Source organism: Fusarium fujikuroi, chromosome FFUJ_chr05, assembly GCF_900079805.1.
Source record: "Fusarium fujikuroi IMI 58289 draft genome, chromosome FFUJ_chr05".
NCBI lineage: Eukaryota > Fungi > Ascomycota > Sordariomycetes > Hypocreales > Nectriaceae > Fusarium > Fusarium fujikuroi.
In genome coordinates, this window is record NC_036626.1 from 26226 (window position 1) to 42183 (window position 15958).

The window sequence follows — 15958 nt, forward strand, 5'->3', positions numbered from 1 at the left end:
TTGATATTCCTTTGGCTGAACGAGACGAGAGGCTAACATTGTAAGACACGCGATGCAAGCACTAGAAAGTGACTTAGGGTTACGAAGGAGGTTAAACGGCAAGACAGAGTAGGCGGAAGGATCCTAGCTCAGACAGACAGTTGGTGAGATGTAGCTCAGGCTAATTTGCAACTCGTGTTTGTAGAGATTGAACCAGTGAGCAGAAGAAATGTCTTGTAGTAATTCCAGAGCTTGATCGTCCAACAAGGAGGCTATTTTCATTTTCAGGTACGAAGATCGATAAGATACTCAATCTTACTGAGGAGTATGGCCTTACTTCAATATTTGACTCTACATTGATCTCAAGACAAATCATACTGAAATGAAGGATCGTTTTATTTAGAAGGCCTATATTGTTGCTCTCTCCATCCCCTCTCAATACATTCGAAAACAAGATTATCTAGCTTCTCATTCAGAGACATAGGTCTCGACATCAACTCCTGCCACCCGGTAGAATCCTAAGGCCCTCAGCATCGGCTTGTCGTCGAATCTGTAGAGATAGACCTTGCCGTCGTCTGCATGATGCTGATACTTGTGCCAAGTTGGAATGCAAAACGTGTCACCCTGCTTCCATTTAAGGACCTTGTCTCCGACCTGAGTGGAACCAGAGCCTTCAATGACATGGTACACAGCAGAGCTCGTCTCTTGGATCTCAGGCGACTTGGCTCCTGGGTTAAGTCTCTCAGCTGAAGCACCAATGATACGACCAACTACGTAATGATATTAGCTGTAGCTCAAGTATTCTCCATGTCAGCACTTACTTTCGGCCCCACTAGGCTTCAGATACGGCTCCGAGACCCATTCATCAGGGCTGGCATCCAGCTTGGGCTGCATCTTGCTCCACGGATAGACAATATTAGACTCTTCAAAGTCTTCAGCTGGGTATCGTGCAGCTGTATGATGTTCCACAAAATGGACAGGGAAGTGGATGAAGCTGGGGAGGTCAAGCCCATCGAGCCAGATGACGGGCTGATCATCTCCACCCTCCTCATCGGCGCCCTTCTTGCCATGGTCATGCCAGTTCCAAGTGGGTGTAACAATGACGTCGCGAGGCTTCATAGGCACTCTCTTGCCGTGAACTGCAGTGAAGCCACCAGTGCCTTCGATGATGAACCTGCATGCGAAGGCCGTGTGTCTGTGCGCAGGTGCCGTCTCTTTAGGCTGCACCAGCTGAAGTCCAGCATACAGGGTATCAGTGGTGTATGGTGCCTCTAGGCCAAAAAGGTCAGTGCTGACTCGGGGGGCGGGGAATGTGAGATACCCGACTCACCTTTTGCAGGGTTTCCAAGCATCAGGACCCGGCGCTCAGCTTGCTTCTCAGTGATAAGCTTTCCAGCCTTGAGGAGATATGGCTTGATCTTGTCATATGACCAGACATAGGGAATAGTTTGAGGGTTGGGTGCTGGAGGGTTCAGGCGTGTCATCTGGGCCCAGAGAGGAGCTGTGTTGGTAGCTTTAAGGGCTTCAACAAGCTCTTCAGAGGTGTTTAGTGACTTGGCTGGAGTGGCATTGACAAGAGACTGGCCACCGCTGGGTGCTGTAGCCGCAGAAGGCGCCATTCTGATTAATCTCTTGGACGTTTCTGATGGTAAGCGAAGTTGAGTTGATGGTAATTGTGACAGGCTGCTAGCGGTTGCGTTCTCAATCAACGACTGTGATCTGATCCTTTGACGGCCTTACCTATTGTATCGTAAATATACCCCAGCAAGTTTGGCTTGATTATCAATCAACAGTTGCCGAGATACAAGCTTTATTGCTGGTCAATCGGCAGATGGCGCGTGGCATTGTCTTCGGGGCACTATCGGGAAGTGATTCCGGGACACCCAGCCGCCATGCTACCGCACAAAGCACAAAACTACATAATTCGTCTGTGCATTGCTGACAATTTACTTACAAGTACATCATTCCAGGAGCAGTTTCAAGAGTTCAAAACATACATGTGACCAAAACAACAATGGCCAAGAACAAGATTACTCAGCCGGTACGTGTAGACTTGCCCCCCGGTGAAACGAGTCAATGTCTTACTCCAATAGGCAGTGGCATATCCTTCACGATCCACTAATCTCCTAGAAAGACTCCATCAAACTGCTGAGCATGCTAACGGCAACGGTCATCTGCCCGGCTCTCAAGTCAGGCTTCAGATCTTGATTGTCGGTGCAGGACTAGGTGGCCTAGCCACCGCCGTTGCTCTTGCTCGTCAAGGCCACAAGGTTACAGTCTTGGAGCAGGCAGCTACCTTGGGTGAGGTACGTATTCACAATGAAAAGGCGTGACTATTGATTGACGTGTAAGCCCTAGGTTGGTGCAGGTATCCAGATTCCCTCGAATTCGGGTAGACTGCTCTTGAAATGGGGTCTCGGTCCATATCTAGAACAATATGCCGTGAAGCCGGACAGTATGACATTTCGAAGATGGGCGAACGGCGATCCGATCGCCTATACAAGGCTCTCACCAGACTTTGAAGACAGATACGGAGCACCCTATTTCGTCATTCATCGTGCCGACTTCCATCGAGCCCTTTGCCGCCGGGCAGAAGACCTTGGGGTAAAGATTGTTACTGATAGCAGGGTTACCGGCTACGACGAGTCAATTCCTTCCGCCACAACCTTTGATGGTCGCGAATACCGTGCCGATATAATTATCGCTGCAGACGGCGTCAAGTCACATGCTCGATCAGTTGTGCTTGGTGGTTCAGACCTACCACCCCAAAAGACTGGTTTTGCGGCTTATCGCGCTACGGTAAACACAGAAGAGATGAAGCAAGATGAAGACACAGCCTGGTTACTTGAAAAACCTGGGATCAACATCTGGTACGTGTGACTTTTTCTCAGTAGTGCAGCTAGTGTTGACCATCTAAGGATTGGGGAAGACCGTCACGTCATGACGTACTCTATCGCTGGAGGCAACTCTTTCAATATGGTCTTGTCTCACGTCGACCATTCATCACCGAGTACATGGAGCGCTGAGAATGCAATCCGCGATATGCAAGACTCATTCAAAGATTGGGATCCAAAGTAAGTCATCTCCTCTCCACATGCACTGATAGATACTGAACGTCATCAGGCTGTTCAAAGTGATCAAGATGATCAAGAGTACACTCAAGTGGCCCCTAATGAGCGGTAGTCGTCTCCAAACCTGGATATCGAGGAGTGAAAAGCTCCTTATCCTCGGAGACGCTGCTCATGCTATGGTACCATACATGTCCCAAGGTGCCGCCATGGCCGTAGAAGACGGCGCTGCTCTAGCCACAGCGATCTCAATGATTAAATGCAAGGACCAAGTCGCAACTGCTCTGCATGTATTTGAGAAGGAAAGGATGAGTCGAAGTTACGGTATGCAGTCTGCAAGCTTGGTAAATGGAAAGCTATGGCACTTTCCAGACGGTCCTTTACAGCAAGCTAGGGATCTTGGAATGAGGGCTGAGGTGGAAGGACGACCATTCGTTGAGAGCACGAATCAGTGGAGTGACCCCGTAACTCAGATTTGGGCCTATGGGTATGATGCCGAGGATGCTATTAAAGAGCTCTGGCTGAGCGAGGCTGTATAACTGCTGTAGTATAAATTAGCATTAATGCTTTAGTCCTGGGAAATAGGGTAGAGTATAAGCAATAAGCTTATAATGCTTAAAGCAATAGCTATATAGAGAGATATCAAGGCAGGGTTTGCAGTTTTTATGTAAGCTCAAGACTTTATAACAATACTTTGTAAGTGTTCTACTGGTAACATTTTCCACTAAGCTTTGGTGAGTTCACTCTAACTAAGTCGAGAGAGAGCCAGCAAACGTGTTAGCCAATAGGGAGTCGTTGGAGACGGTCGGGGAGCGTGCTCCCCGACCGTCGGCCTGCCCCTAACATGAACCCCTCACCGGTCATGTTCGGCTTTGTCGATCCGACAAATTACCAACTGCTAAGGTTCCAATCAACACCTTGGCTTAGTGATTCTCTGCACTAACAAAGGCATAAAATATCAATTGCTTCCTCGGCATCATACCCATAGACAACAAAATCATACAGTTTACAATACCAGAAACAACAAGAAAACCGCCTCTAAATGGAAAAATTCGATGTCGCCGTAGTAGGCCTCGGTGCCCTTGGAAGCGCAGCAGTCTGGCAAGTGGCAAGAAAGGGAGCGAAGGTTGTGGGCTTTGAACAGTTCGAGTTCGGCCACGTCCGAGGTGCATCTCACGACACGTCTCGCATCGTCCGCACAGCATACGATGCTCCGGAATACGTATCGCTCGCCAAAGCCGCTTACAAAGACTGGGCCGAGCTAGAGAAAGACGCCGGTTTGAAGCTGTTGACGGTCACTGGTGGCATTGTGGTGCTTGCGAATGATCGTACCTGGACATCCGGCTTCAAGGTCTCGGATTACACTGCGAGCCTCGACGCCAACAATGTACCCTACGAGCTTCTAAGTGCCAAAGAGGTCAATAAGCGATGGCCTAAACTTGACATTGATGACGACGAGAATGCAGTGTATACTCCAGATACTGGCATTGCGCATGCGGCTAAATCTGTGACAGCGATGCAATTCGTTGCTCGCGCTCGCGGAGCCATTCTCAAGGAAAACACACCAGTGACAGCAATCATACCAATCACGAATGGCCGAAACGACAAAGGAGTCATCATCAAGACAGAGAATGGCGATTTCCAGGCTCGCAAGGTCATTCTCGCAGCAGACGCCTGGACCAACAAACTGCTTGCTCCTCTCGGCGCACAGATTCCACTTGAGGTCATGCAAGAGCAAGTAACATACTTCAAGCCCAAAGAACCTGCTCTGTTTGATGCCGAGCACTTCCCTGTATGGATCCGGATGGTTGACGGAAAGACATTTTACGGATTTCCCACTTTTGGTGAACCCACCATCAAGGCTGGCCGCGACGTTTCCAACAACCGTATGAGCCCTGAAGAACGGTCCTACACTCATTCTCCAAAGCTTTTGGATGAGTTGACCGCATTCATGAAGGACTTTGTAACCAAAGATGAGGACCTTGAGATCCTTCGCACAGTTACATGCCAGTATACGATTACTCCAGGCCGACATTTCGTACTTAGCGCACTAAATCAGTATCCCGATATTCTGGTTGCCTTAGGGGCGGCTCATGGTTTTAAATTTGCGCCTGTAATAGGTCGGGTCATGGCGGAACTGGCTATAGATGGAAAGACGACTGAGGATCTCTCCAAGTTTGTTATCCCGGCGATTCAATCTGTTGTTCGAAGTAAGATCTAGTATTGTTTTATATATAGCTTTTATGATTATATGAGCTATTTCGCGTATCTGATCTCTATACTGCAATTGAACCATGATGTTAATATCTGTATCTTTCCAGAACTTAGAAAGTGAATTTGTTTTTCAAGTTAATAAAATCGAATTTGAATCACAATATGCATAAAGGCATCGCACCGATGAAGAATAATAAGCAATAAGCTTTCTTTATATGTTACTCAGGAAGACTTAAGTGATTTACATAGTGAGAGTAATGGGACCATAAGGTTATAATAGAAGATGTATTAAGAGGACTATAGAAGAAGTACTTAAGCTGAAGGCTGATAAAAAAAGGGACCATCCTGAAAAGGGTGCATTCAAGAGCAAGGATTAATAACATATAATACCATCACTTCTCTACATAGACCGCTTTCCATAAGGCTCAAACGGTAAGATCACGGCTATGATAGCCTGGTACATATCAATTAGGCGCCATTCTTCAGGAATATCACCAGGAGTGTAGCTTACCATGACGATGTAGAGTACAGCGCATACATAAATGGGTACTGATGTCGCAGTGTTGCCATAAGCTGCTACAAAGGAGGATACCAATCCCATAATTCGGTTTCCTGCTACAGCTATTCCGTTGCCCGTTGCACGATGAGCTGATGGTAGTACCTGTGTTGTGTCAGTCGATACACCGACTGTCAGTCCAATGCCGACCCCACAAACCTCTGGAGTGTATGCGTATACTGGGAAGGATTCATGTCGGTCAGGGTTCTTTATTATTAGTCTAGGGACCAGTGACTTACAGGTTCCATAGTAGATATTTAACGTAAAAGCAATGACACAGCTCAAGGCCACGTTCTGAGCCGGAGTCTTCACAGCAGTATAAGCGAAGAAGAAGGCCATGGTAATGAGTGCTCCAATTGCCATAGTATACTTCCGGCCAAGCAGCTTGGTGTTGCACATAAATGCAGCAGCCACTGGCCCAAATATGCCCGTGACGCTGCTGAGCATGTAGTTTCTCCACTGATAATATGGCCCCGACTCTCCCGTTTTGGCACCACGACTGGCAAGATAGTCTGGGAGAAACACATAGAACAGCGGGTATGCCAGGCCTAGGGACGTTAGTTTTATTGTTCTGATGCAAGGCCGAGTTTGGATTACCAATTAGAAGCCAAGATATCCAAATCAGAATCGTTGAGATGGCGAGCTTCCTCGTCACGAATAATCCATGGAAATGTGCCCAGAGCTCGCTGAGGCTATACCTAGACTTGCCATACGTGGAGTTAATGGCCCCCATAGACTCAAGTGCGTCAATTGTGAGACTACAAGTCCGTTGATATTTCTTTGCAATATCTTGGTAGATAGCAACCACAGCAACGTCATCACCTTTGGCAAGAAGGTACTTGGGGGTCTCCTTGAGTCGAATCACAGTGACTCGTAGAATACTACACACAAAGACGAGAGCTCCATTTCCGTACCAGACATATCGCCAGCCCTTCGATACAGATCAGTCAAAAACCGAGGTCACGGTGTATCAAGTGTCTGTACTGACCATATTGTTACCCTTGGTGCATGTATCAGCGTCCGCGCAGGTATACTTGGGATTCGAGTAGATTGGCCAGCAAAAGGCGGCAACAATGACATATGCAAGCCCCCACCAGCAGGCCATCAACGTAACCAGCCATTGCTTGTTGCCAGGAAGAAACTCTAGGAATACAGTAGTATCGAGAACAAGGTTGCCGCCAGCACCAAATCTGTGCATCCAGTATTAGTAAGTTTGCGATCTGGATGGTGAGGAACCTACGCAGCAAGACCGACAAAGGTGGCAAGGACAATCCAATTAGGCGAGGCACCGGCCGCAATGGCGAATACGGAAGATAAAAAGAGTGAGATGTTGAAAGCATAACGCCGGCCGATGACATCCGCACCTAAGAAGCAAATAAGGATCTTGTTAGATGACGAGGAAGGGTCCTGTCGTGTTACCTAGTCCCCAGAATAATACACCAACCAGCATTCCTGTATAAACAGCCACATTGAGACCATAAGAGAACGCAGGACGAAACTCGAGAGCAGCCTGACCGGCAGTCACAGCTTGAAGGGCAAGGATTAGAGAATCAGCAGCGTAGCCGAAACCATTCAGAAAAAACAGCTTCAGGTGCATGTTTGTCCAGCCAATTTCATCCATGGTCTACACAGTGATGGATTAGTCCTGGGATTGTTCTTGCATCACTGGATTGGAGCTCTGGAGACCTTATTGATGAGGCGCATTTTAGCATCAAGCACTGGGTCGATGTCTCGAAGAGAGAAGATTTGTTCATCCTCGGTTCCCATCTGAAAGCTCAGGGACTCACCATGCCGGTCACCACTGGTACGTAGGTCGGCATAGCGCTCTCGGTCAGAGAGTTTATCTGATGGCTGAGGCATGGTAACTGGACCGTCCGTGGTGGATTTGTCTGACATGATCACGCAAGATATGAGAAGGTAATGATGTATGTAAAGGCTACTTTGGTCTGAAAATGGCCAAATTGTGGAAACTCTAAGCCAAAACGTGGGGCCTGAGGTGCCTTTTATTGTTAATTTTGACCAAGTCATTAGTTCCCATTTTGGCATCGCCATTCTTATCTAGCCAGCACTGATGGGTCACATTTCATAACCTGGTATAGCTTACCATTGAATACTCCTGATTCGTCAATCTGCCAGTTCGCATCAGTCTGAAACTAGGAATTCTGTTCGTGGAGCGGGGTAATGAGATATGGGATGGGATACGGCGGACAACAATCGCAGTCTCCGACGCTTAGCTCGACTTCCAAGGCAATGTTACGCATCAATTGATTACTGCTTGATATCCAAAGACCCATAGATACCCCGTTCTGTGAGAATCAACCAATCAGAATGAGTTGATTTCAGGACGGCGTACCAAGCCCACATTCCGACGTGAATGAGGGGGTTGAACTGATACAGATAACCTGGCACGTGGTCGGGGAGAGTTACTTTGGCCTCCCCGAGAGAGGTATGGGCGGGGCGGGGAGATTAGCGGTTGCCCGAACAAGGCAATAGTCATGCGACACATTTCCCGTCCAAACAACGCATTGTCGTGACAAAGATACGACCAGTTGCAAAACAATGACGTGACCAAATAAGGGAGACAGGAGGTCGGAGAAGTATACGGGGAGGTCGGACCGTCTGTACTCTCAGATTGTACACCATGTCTCCCGTTGATAGATTATGGGAAGACGGTTGAAGGATGGCTAGATAAGTCAAGAGATAGTTCTCGTATTCCTTTTGGTGACATTTAATTTATGTCTCTATTGCAAGTAGACTCGAATACCTCCTGCTGATAGCTTTGCCTGATCTTTAATAATCTCACATCAACACCATGTTCTCAAAACTCGGTTCGGTGCTGGCCATGACTGGCGTAAATGGAAACGCTATTCTATCCGGCAAATCAGAGTCTCCAGAGCCGAGGGCCCTCCCCGCATCATGGTACCGCCAGGACGAAATGTATCAGCTTGAGCGACGCGCCATCTTCTCCAAGCGATGGCTTCTCGCCACACACAAATTACGCTTCACCAAGCCGGGAGACTTTCTCCGCTTCGAGGAGGCAGGCTATGCTTTTGTGCTGTGCCTGGACAAAGACGGAGAGACCATCAACGGCTTTCATAACATCTGCAGGCACAGAGCGTTTCCAATCGTCACAGAAGAGGCGGGAAACGCCAAGATCTTCTCCTGCAAATATCACGGTTGGTCGTACGGCATCAACGGAAAGCTTGCCAAGGCACCGCGCTTCGACACCGTCCCGGCGTTCAACAAAGACAACCACAGCCTCTTTCCTGTCCATGTGCATATCGATGCCATTGGCTTCATCTGGGTCAACTTGGATGCGTCCCCGGAGCCAGAAGTGAAATGGACGGACGACTTTGAGGGGGTTGACTCACAGGAGCGGTTCAAACATTTTGACTTCTTTCAATATCAGTTCGATCACGTCTGGGGCATGCCAGGCAATTACAACTGGAAAACCCTTGCAGATAACTACAACGAATGTTATCATTGCCAAGTTGCGCATCCAGATGTTAAAGCCATAGCAGATTTGTCCTTTTACTACACCGTGTCCAAGCCGGGTTACATCCAGCACTTTTCGCGGCCAAAAAAGGGAACTGAAAAAGACGATATCAAGATCAGTAGCACCTACTATTTCCCCAACGCCTGCATGACTGTTTCGTAAGTACTAGTTATTTCTTCGCACGCTTAATCGACGGGCAGATCTAATCTCGTTTTTATCATACAGGCCGCATTTCTTCTACATGATGCGATGCGTACCAACATCAGTTGGCACATGTTCAATGGAGTATGAAGTTTATCGCCATAAAGACGCCACCGACGAAGAATTCGAAAGAACTAACTCCTTCTTCAAGCGGGTTCTCGGAGAAGACAAGTACTTGTGCGATGCGGTGCAGAAGAACCTGGAAGCAGGTGTCTTTACCAACGGAGAGCTGCATCCTGACTTGGAGAGCGCGCCGATCTTCTTCCAGAATATGGTGAGACAGATTGTGACTGAGCACCATAGAAAAGAGCAGGATTCGAAGGGGGAGATATGGCCTGCTCGGCGACATGTATCGACTTCTGAGGTCACAAAGGGGGATGATGAATTTTGCGATGGACTAGCTTGCAAGACTGATAGTGCTGATATGGAGTGGTGAGTTTTGATACGGATATAGTGCGCTTTACAAGGAAAGCCTTTCTTCCTGGAGATTTGATAGTAAGGGGTAAGAAAGTGATAGGTTCTTGTTCCATGGATTAGAGATTGTACCTGCGGGGAAGGCAGTAATAGAGCGGAATTTGTATCGATCTGTTACGTCGCCGATGATGTTTCACGCTTATAATGAATGTTTTGATAATGTAGCATAAATGGCCACGCGCCCATCCATACACTAAGCCATGACCCTTGCCGCATAGTCTTCTATTTCAGGTACTCTGTGTGCACTCAGAAACTCTGGATTGGCGGAAAGCTCTTCCTTTACCTATCCATCGTCACTATCGACATCAAATATTCCCTGGCAGCGAGCTGTACTTACAATATCCAACCCGCCAACTAATTCACCATTGACCCATAACTGGGGGTAAGTCGGCCAGTCGGCATATTCCTTGATGCCCAGACGAACAGTCTCATCCTTCAGTACATAGAAAGAACTGTAATGAATGGCTTGGTGGTCCAAGATGCGAACGATACGTCGGCCGAAGAGACATGATGGGCACTTGGGCACGCCCTTCATGAAGAGCATTACTGGGGCGCCATTGACTAGATCTGTTAATCTGGAATGGAGTGCTGCTTTTGGTGCGGCAGGTTCAGAAGCGTCTATCGTCTGCAAACCGGCCGGCATCGGCTGGGCGTGGATATTTTCGTTGGAATTTGACATGATCGAATGGAGGTGGGTTTTTGATTCTTGCATGACGTGGAATTCTCTTATACACAAAAGCTGTAGTTGAGATCAAAGCGATTCTATATCCAAGTACCGACAAATTTTTGACCGATGTGATACAACTTCATCAGTTGTCAGGCTTCCACTGTAGTTCATTACTGGTAATAATGGGCTCGCTCGGGCTAGCACCGTTTTTTGGTTTAGTTATCGCCCAGAAATGCTGTCATACCTGTAACTCTTTACATGGGTGTCTTCGTCAGGGTCAGCAACATATATCGTCGACCTCATTGGTTTCACGATGCTTGCTATTGTTGGGCCGAGCTTTGTCTGACGCAATCAGTGTCACCACACAAGAGAATTCGTATCTTCACTTTACGGATGATGTCACTATGGCTAACGTCTTTCCGATGTCTCGAATTATGTTCCTTTAGCTCTTCGTAAAATGTAGCCCAAATGTTCGCCACCATATGCTGTCGACCCACAAGCGTTTGTTTTTCCTACCCATACTTGAAGGGCTCAAGATTCGGGATTCCGAGATCAGGATCTTGCTAATCAATAACGTCACATTCAATGGATACAACAATGAGCTCTTCATTCTGATAAGAGGCCTTGGCCTATAACCTCGTCTTGTATCTTGGCCCAGTAGAACCAAAAAAGACACGTTAAATTGTCTTATTGTTCTAAATTCCCCAACAATCTTGCCCATTCTCAATCGGATTACAAACACCCACCAAGACCTCAGCATGCCGTCCTACCAAGTCACCATAAAGACTCGAGACAAAGACTATACCTTCAGCTGTGACAGCGATACGTATATCCTGGACCAAGCTGAGGAAAACGGCCTGGACTTGCCCTACACTTGCCGGGCAGGGGCTTGCTCTTGTACGGGAAAAATCGTCTTGGAAACAGTCGACCAAAACGATCAGAGCTACCTAGATGACGAACAAATAGAGGGAGGGTTTGTCCTACTTTGTATCGCCTAACCGACCAGTGACCGTGTCATATAAAGTCATCACGAAAATAATTTGGATTAATGAGCCGTCCATTATTGTTCCCGCGTAGTAAATATCGAAGCGGGTATACCTGTTTAGATCAATTGCAAAAACGATCATGCACCGGCGAAGAATATGCACATTCATTGCTTTGAGCAAATGTGGAATATTGGGAGCAAAAAATATTAGGACATGGTCCAAGTTCATGAATTACCCTAGACAATTCACGCTAACGGTGTATCACCACCGTCGGCCCCGCACCTAATACAGTTCAGTCTAGACTCCGATGCTCATCCCCGCATTTGATAAGACTGTATATAAAAGTAATGGCCCAGCTTCGTACTCAAACGACACCCCTCTTTTCTCGCTATCTGTTGTCTCATGAATTGAGCAAATACACGTCATGTACGGCAGTCGATCACACAAGCGTCTACACCAGGCGTGCGAGAACTGTCGGTGAGTCCTCCAGTAGCCAATTGACGCATTTGTCGTGCTGTTCTGGCACTAGGCGGTTCAATACTGATTCAGTATCCGTAGGAGGAAGAAGACTCGGTGTCCGGGAGAGAGACCAGCTTGCTCGAGCTGCACTCGCCTTTCAAAAACGTGCACGTACCCAGAAGTTCGAGGGAATCCTGTGACCTCAGGGTCTCAAAATGGAAGCAATTCTACAGACACAGTATGCTTATTGGAGGCGCGCAAGCATCATAAAGTCTTGTTACTCACGACGGGTGACGTTTAGGAGAGACGACTTGCCCAGCTCGAAGCAAAAATTCGTATGATGGAAAGGCAAGAGTATGATCAGCACTTCGATTCTTGCTCTATGGGTTTATGTGGCTAACGATGCCCACTTGAATCAAATAGGGCGAATAGTGAAATGGAGTCTTATACCAGAATATCGGAGAACTCGGCCCAATTCCAGGACTGGCAGCTACCACTATCGCCGAGTGTTGAGATGGATAGCTCCACAACGACTAGGTAGGTTGAGAGAGGTTTGCCCGTTGCATCGTGTCGTTGGCTAAGTAGCTGAAGCAGCATATTGCCTCCGAATGACGTTCTGGAAGATGTCATCGGTGCATATTTCCAATATTGTCACAAGCAGCCTTTATGGCTCTTCAACCGAGAAGACTTTTATTCGATGCAAGATTGTAGTGAGGAGACAATGCTAGCCTTGCTAGCCCTTGCTTCGTGTCATTCAAAACATCCTTTCTTTCAAGGCCGTGTGCACGAACTAGGCCAAAGCTACGCACAGTCTGCAAGAGAGGGAATCATGCACCAGGTAGGTGAGGGCAAGGTTTCGATAACCACCGTTCAGAATCTGTGCATGCTGACACTGGCCAATATACAAGGTAAGCGCCCTGCTTAATGTAGCTGGTCACCATGTGCTGAACGTGCTATATAGCCAACAAAACGACCCTGGCACATCTGCATATAGGCATGGCAAACACGCTTGCTAAATGTGCCAATCTTGATGTTGAGGCCTGCGCCATTGAAGACTTTGGCACACGTGCAGAGACGCGAAGAAGAGTGTTTTGGAGCCTGCACTTGCTGCAGCAGATGTACGGACATCAGTCCTTCACTACGGACATCTTACAAGATATTACCAGGCCGCAATACATCGCGACGTATACAGACCCGCGGAAGAGCGTCAACGAAAGGCCCCCAGCCATTCCACATGAAGACATTTCAGGTCAGGATGAAACAACGAGCGCCGACAAGAAGAGCGGGACATGGGCCTATATGCTCCAGACGTCTACGCTGTGGGGAGAGGTCCGGACATATGTAAAGCAATGGGCCCAACAGACCAACAATGCGCCGCCTCCTTGGTCCATCGAGTCCGGATACGCAGTCATCAACGCCTATCTCATGGACTCGGAGACGAAATTCCCAGATCGGCACCGATTTGATAGCGCGCGATTTACTGAGCAAGAAAGCCGACACCTTCAGCGCAATCGAGGATATTGGAGTCCGTGGGTATATCAGCAATTCGCATATCACACGATCCATAACATGCTTAATCATCCCTTTCTGTATTCATCGCGGCCGCAACAGTCTGCTCAGTTAGGAGTTCCCAACACGTTCTGGAAGACATCATCTGAACTTGCTTTCATTCACAGCACTTGGGTTGCACGTCTCATAGAGATGGTCATACGTAAAGAATATCGCGTCTCGGATCCATTTATTGGTCATTGCGCGGCGATAGCGGCGACTATTCACATCTACTTTTGTCGGGCGGCCGACAAAACCACCAGAGAGGCAGCTCTAGATAGACTGGCGAAATGTGTCGCATTTTTGGCTGAACTGGCTCTGCTCTGGCCTTCATGTAAATGGTTGGTAAGTTGGACCATGATGCATCTATATTTTACTGGAAAGCTAATATGGAGTAGCAAGAAAGACTCCAGTCCTTGATACAGGCGGCTTTCGAAATAGATCCTGAGCAGGAAAAGGACCAAGAGGTCCCACCGCCGAGGACCATCTCGATCAACACGCGTTTAATGTGGGATATACTTCTTTATAGCTCAGGTGCTTACAGGGGCACGGCGAGTTCCCCCCAGACCAGAAGCCTCTTCGATGGCAGCTCGCTTTTTCCGGAGGACAACACGGATGATGGGGAAGATATTGTAGAGATAGATAATTTCCATAGCCCAACTGTTGAAGTGAGCCTGGGGAATGGACAGGCATTGCCGCCACAGCCGGGCAGGCGGAGAACAAGATCTGGCCATGGAACCCAGGGGTCCCAAGCAGATCTTGTAGCTCAATCTTCTTCTATTCCAGAGGATTCTGGAGGCTCCACGGAATATACGCCCGTAGCTTCTTGGCCAATGTCTTTGGATATGGCGTATGATCCGTTCTTTCAATTCCAAGATTCGGCTGGTCCCTTTTTCGGGACATGGGAAGTAGGGAATTTGTAGCCTTAGTATGCTTTATTATGTACACAAAACTACGGTTTCAAGGGTAATATCAGGTCTCATCACTTGAAAGGAAGGTTATAGTCACCGAGCGTTGACCCCGTTACTAGTACACAAGAACAAACAACCAGCCTCAGCCCTGACAGCTTCCTGAATCCATATTCAATAAATGAAGTACTAGCAAGCCTATATCTAAATGTTGTTTCTCCTCATGGGTTCTGGCATGATAGAATTCACATCAGGACATCATGGGTTGGCACCACGTATGGTCATCTTGAGATAGTAAGGATCCTTCTCAATACACTCGCGAATTGGGCCCTCGGACAGCTCATTGATATCCCAAGATGCCCAAGTGAATCGACCCTGTTCATCTTGATGAGTCACAAGCCCTTAGTGGCGAGAGAACGAATGTACAAGGGAGGCTTACATGGAGGAATGCAGCGTTAGGGGTTGCGAGCCAAACTGCGAAATTACCATGGAGAGCGACTATTAGACCAATTATTGTCAGCTGTATGGGTCACTGAAGAAATTACTGGAGCATACTGACGGTCATCAAATCCAACATCTTCTTTGAAGCCCATCTTCACCCACTCCGGTGACCAGATAAGACCAGGGTGCATCGAAGTGATCTGCATCTCCTCAACGGGTGTATCCTTGGCAACCATCTGAAAGAGCAGAGTGCTACAAGATTTGTTGAAAGCGTATGCGGCAAGCTTCGTGGTGACATCTTGCATATAATTGTGCGCTATGCTGCTGGAGACGTTGACAACGAACTACAGAGGAACATTAGCACTATTACAGACATCCTGGATCAAACAATGGGCTTTCTTGCTCTTCTCTTTCCAGTATTCTGTGCATGGAACTTCTCCAACAGGTACATGGGCGCATGGACGTTGGTATTAAGGTCTGACCACATATTGTTTGTACCTGACTCCAACAAAGGCTTCAGCTGAGGAAAAGCGGCGGCATTCGACACGAACACATCGACGGAAATCCCCTCGGAAGCCAAGTGCTTCCAGAACTCATCGACGGCGGAGAAGTCGGTAATGTCGAGCTGGCGGTGGATGATCTTTGTTTGCGTTCCAGCGGCTTTTGCCTCTTGCTCAAGGCGACGGGCGCCCTCTTGGAGGACCTCAAGACGTCGCCCTAGGATAATGACTGCTTCAGCCGAGGCACGTACGAAAGAGCGCCCAATGCTATTGCCAATTGTCGTTCCGCCGCCGGTAATCAAGATGCTCTTGCCAGCTTGGCTGAGCTTGGGGTTGTCAGTGGAGAGAGCATTATATGGCTTGCTGTGCACCGTCTTAGTGACATGAGTTGCTCTAGAAGTGTTGATAATATCCATGAAGTTTAAAAGATCACGTCGAGCGTTCTCTGAGAGGCTTTTGCA

The 15958-nt window shown here is 47.9% G+C and overlaps 8 protein-coding genes; 4 read left to right on the top strand and 4 right to left on the bottom strand.

The window, feature by feature from the left end:
• Positions 1–447: 447 nt before the first annotated feature.
• On the bottom strand, positions 448–1598 carry FFUJ_06708 (probable gentisate 1,2-dioxygenase oxidoreductase; the record flags this gene model as incomplete). XM_023576877.1 has 3 exons in its annotated part: positions 448–749; positions 801–1250; positions 1310–1598. The coding sequence occupies 3 exons, from the start codon at positions 1596–1598 to the stop codon at positions 448–450; spliced, it is 1041 nt and encodes a 346-aa protein (XP_023430037.1).
• A 395-nt stretch (positions 1599–1993) lies between these two features.
• On the top strand, positions 1994–3586 carry FFUJ_06709 (related to salicylate hydroxylase; the record flags this gene model as incomplete). XM_023576878.1 has 5 exons in its annotated part: positions 1994–2020; positions 2073–2285; positions 2338–2849; positions 2898–3053; positions 3103–3586. 5 exons carry the CDS (start codon positions 1994–1996, stop codon positions 3584–3586), a joined length of 1392 nt encoding a protein of 463 aa, XP_023430038.1.
• Positions 3587–4089: 503 nt separating this feature from the next.
• Positions 4090–5268, top strand: FFUJ_06710 (related to monomeric sarcosine oxidase; the record flags this gene model as incomplete). The annotated part of the gene is made up of 1 exon (XM_023576879.1): positions 4090–5268. One exon carries the CDS (start codon positions 4090–4092, stop codon positions 5266–5268), a length of 1179 nt encoding a protein of 392 aa, XP_023430039.1.
• A 393-nt stretch (positions 5269–5661) lies between these two features.
• On the bottom strand, positions 5662–7713 carry FFUJ_06711 (related to synaptic vesicle transporter SV2 (major facilitator superfamily); the record flags this gene model as incomplete). XM_023576880.1 has 8 exons in its annotated part: positions 5662–5922; positions 5977–5996; positions 6057–6365; positions 6415–6748; positions 6806–7007; positions 7058–7181; positions 7237–7441; positions 7504–7713. 8 exons carry the CDS (start codon positions 7711–7713, stop codon positions 5662–5664), a joined length of 1665 nt encoding a protein of 554 aa, XP_023430040.1.
• Positions 7714–8629: 916 nt separating this feature from the next.
• On the top strand, positions 8630–9950 carry FFUJ_06712 (related to choline monooxygenase; the record flags this gene model as incomplete). XM_023576881.1 has 2 exons in its annotated part: positions 8630–9471; positions 9539–9950. 2 exons carry the CDS (start codon positions 8630–8632, stop codon positions 9948–9950), a joined length of 1254 nt encoding a protein of 417 aa, XP_023430041.1.
• A 231-nt stretch (positions 9951–10181) lies between these two features.
• FFUJ_06713 (probable glutaredoxin) lies at positions 10182–10667 on the bottom strand (the record flags this gene model as incomplete). XM_023576882.1 has 2 exons in its annotated part: positions 10182–10271; positions 10326–10667. 2 exons carry the CDS (start codon positions 10665–10667, stop codon positions 10182–10184), a joined length of 432 nt encoding a protein of 143 aa, XP_023430042.1.
• Positions 10668–12065: 1398 nt separating this feature from the next.
• FFUJ_06714 (uncharacterized protein) lies at positions 12066–14571 on the top strand (the record flags this gene model as incomplete). XM_023576884.1 has 7 exons in its annotated part: positions 12066–12118; positions 12200–12338; positions 12402–12454; positions 12524–12637; positions 12695–13008; positions 13062–13993; positions 14047–14571. 7 exons carry the CDS (start codon positions 12066–12068, stop codon positions 14569–14571), a joined length of 2130 nt encoding a protein of 709 aa, XP_023430043.1.
• A 243-nt stretch (positions 14572–14814) lies between these two features.
• On the bottom strand, positions 14815–15913 carry FFUJ_06715 (related to peroxisomal short-chain alcohol dehydrogenase; the record flags this gene model as incomplete). XM_023576885.1 has 4 exons in its annotated part: positions 14815–14931; positions 14996–15054; positions 15116–15341; positions 15386–15913. 4 exons carry the CDS (start codon positions 15911–15913, stop codon positions 14815–14817), a joined length of 930 nt encoding a protein of 309 aa, XP_023430044.1.
• Between the last annotated feature and the right edge of the window lie 45 nt (positions 15914–15958).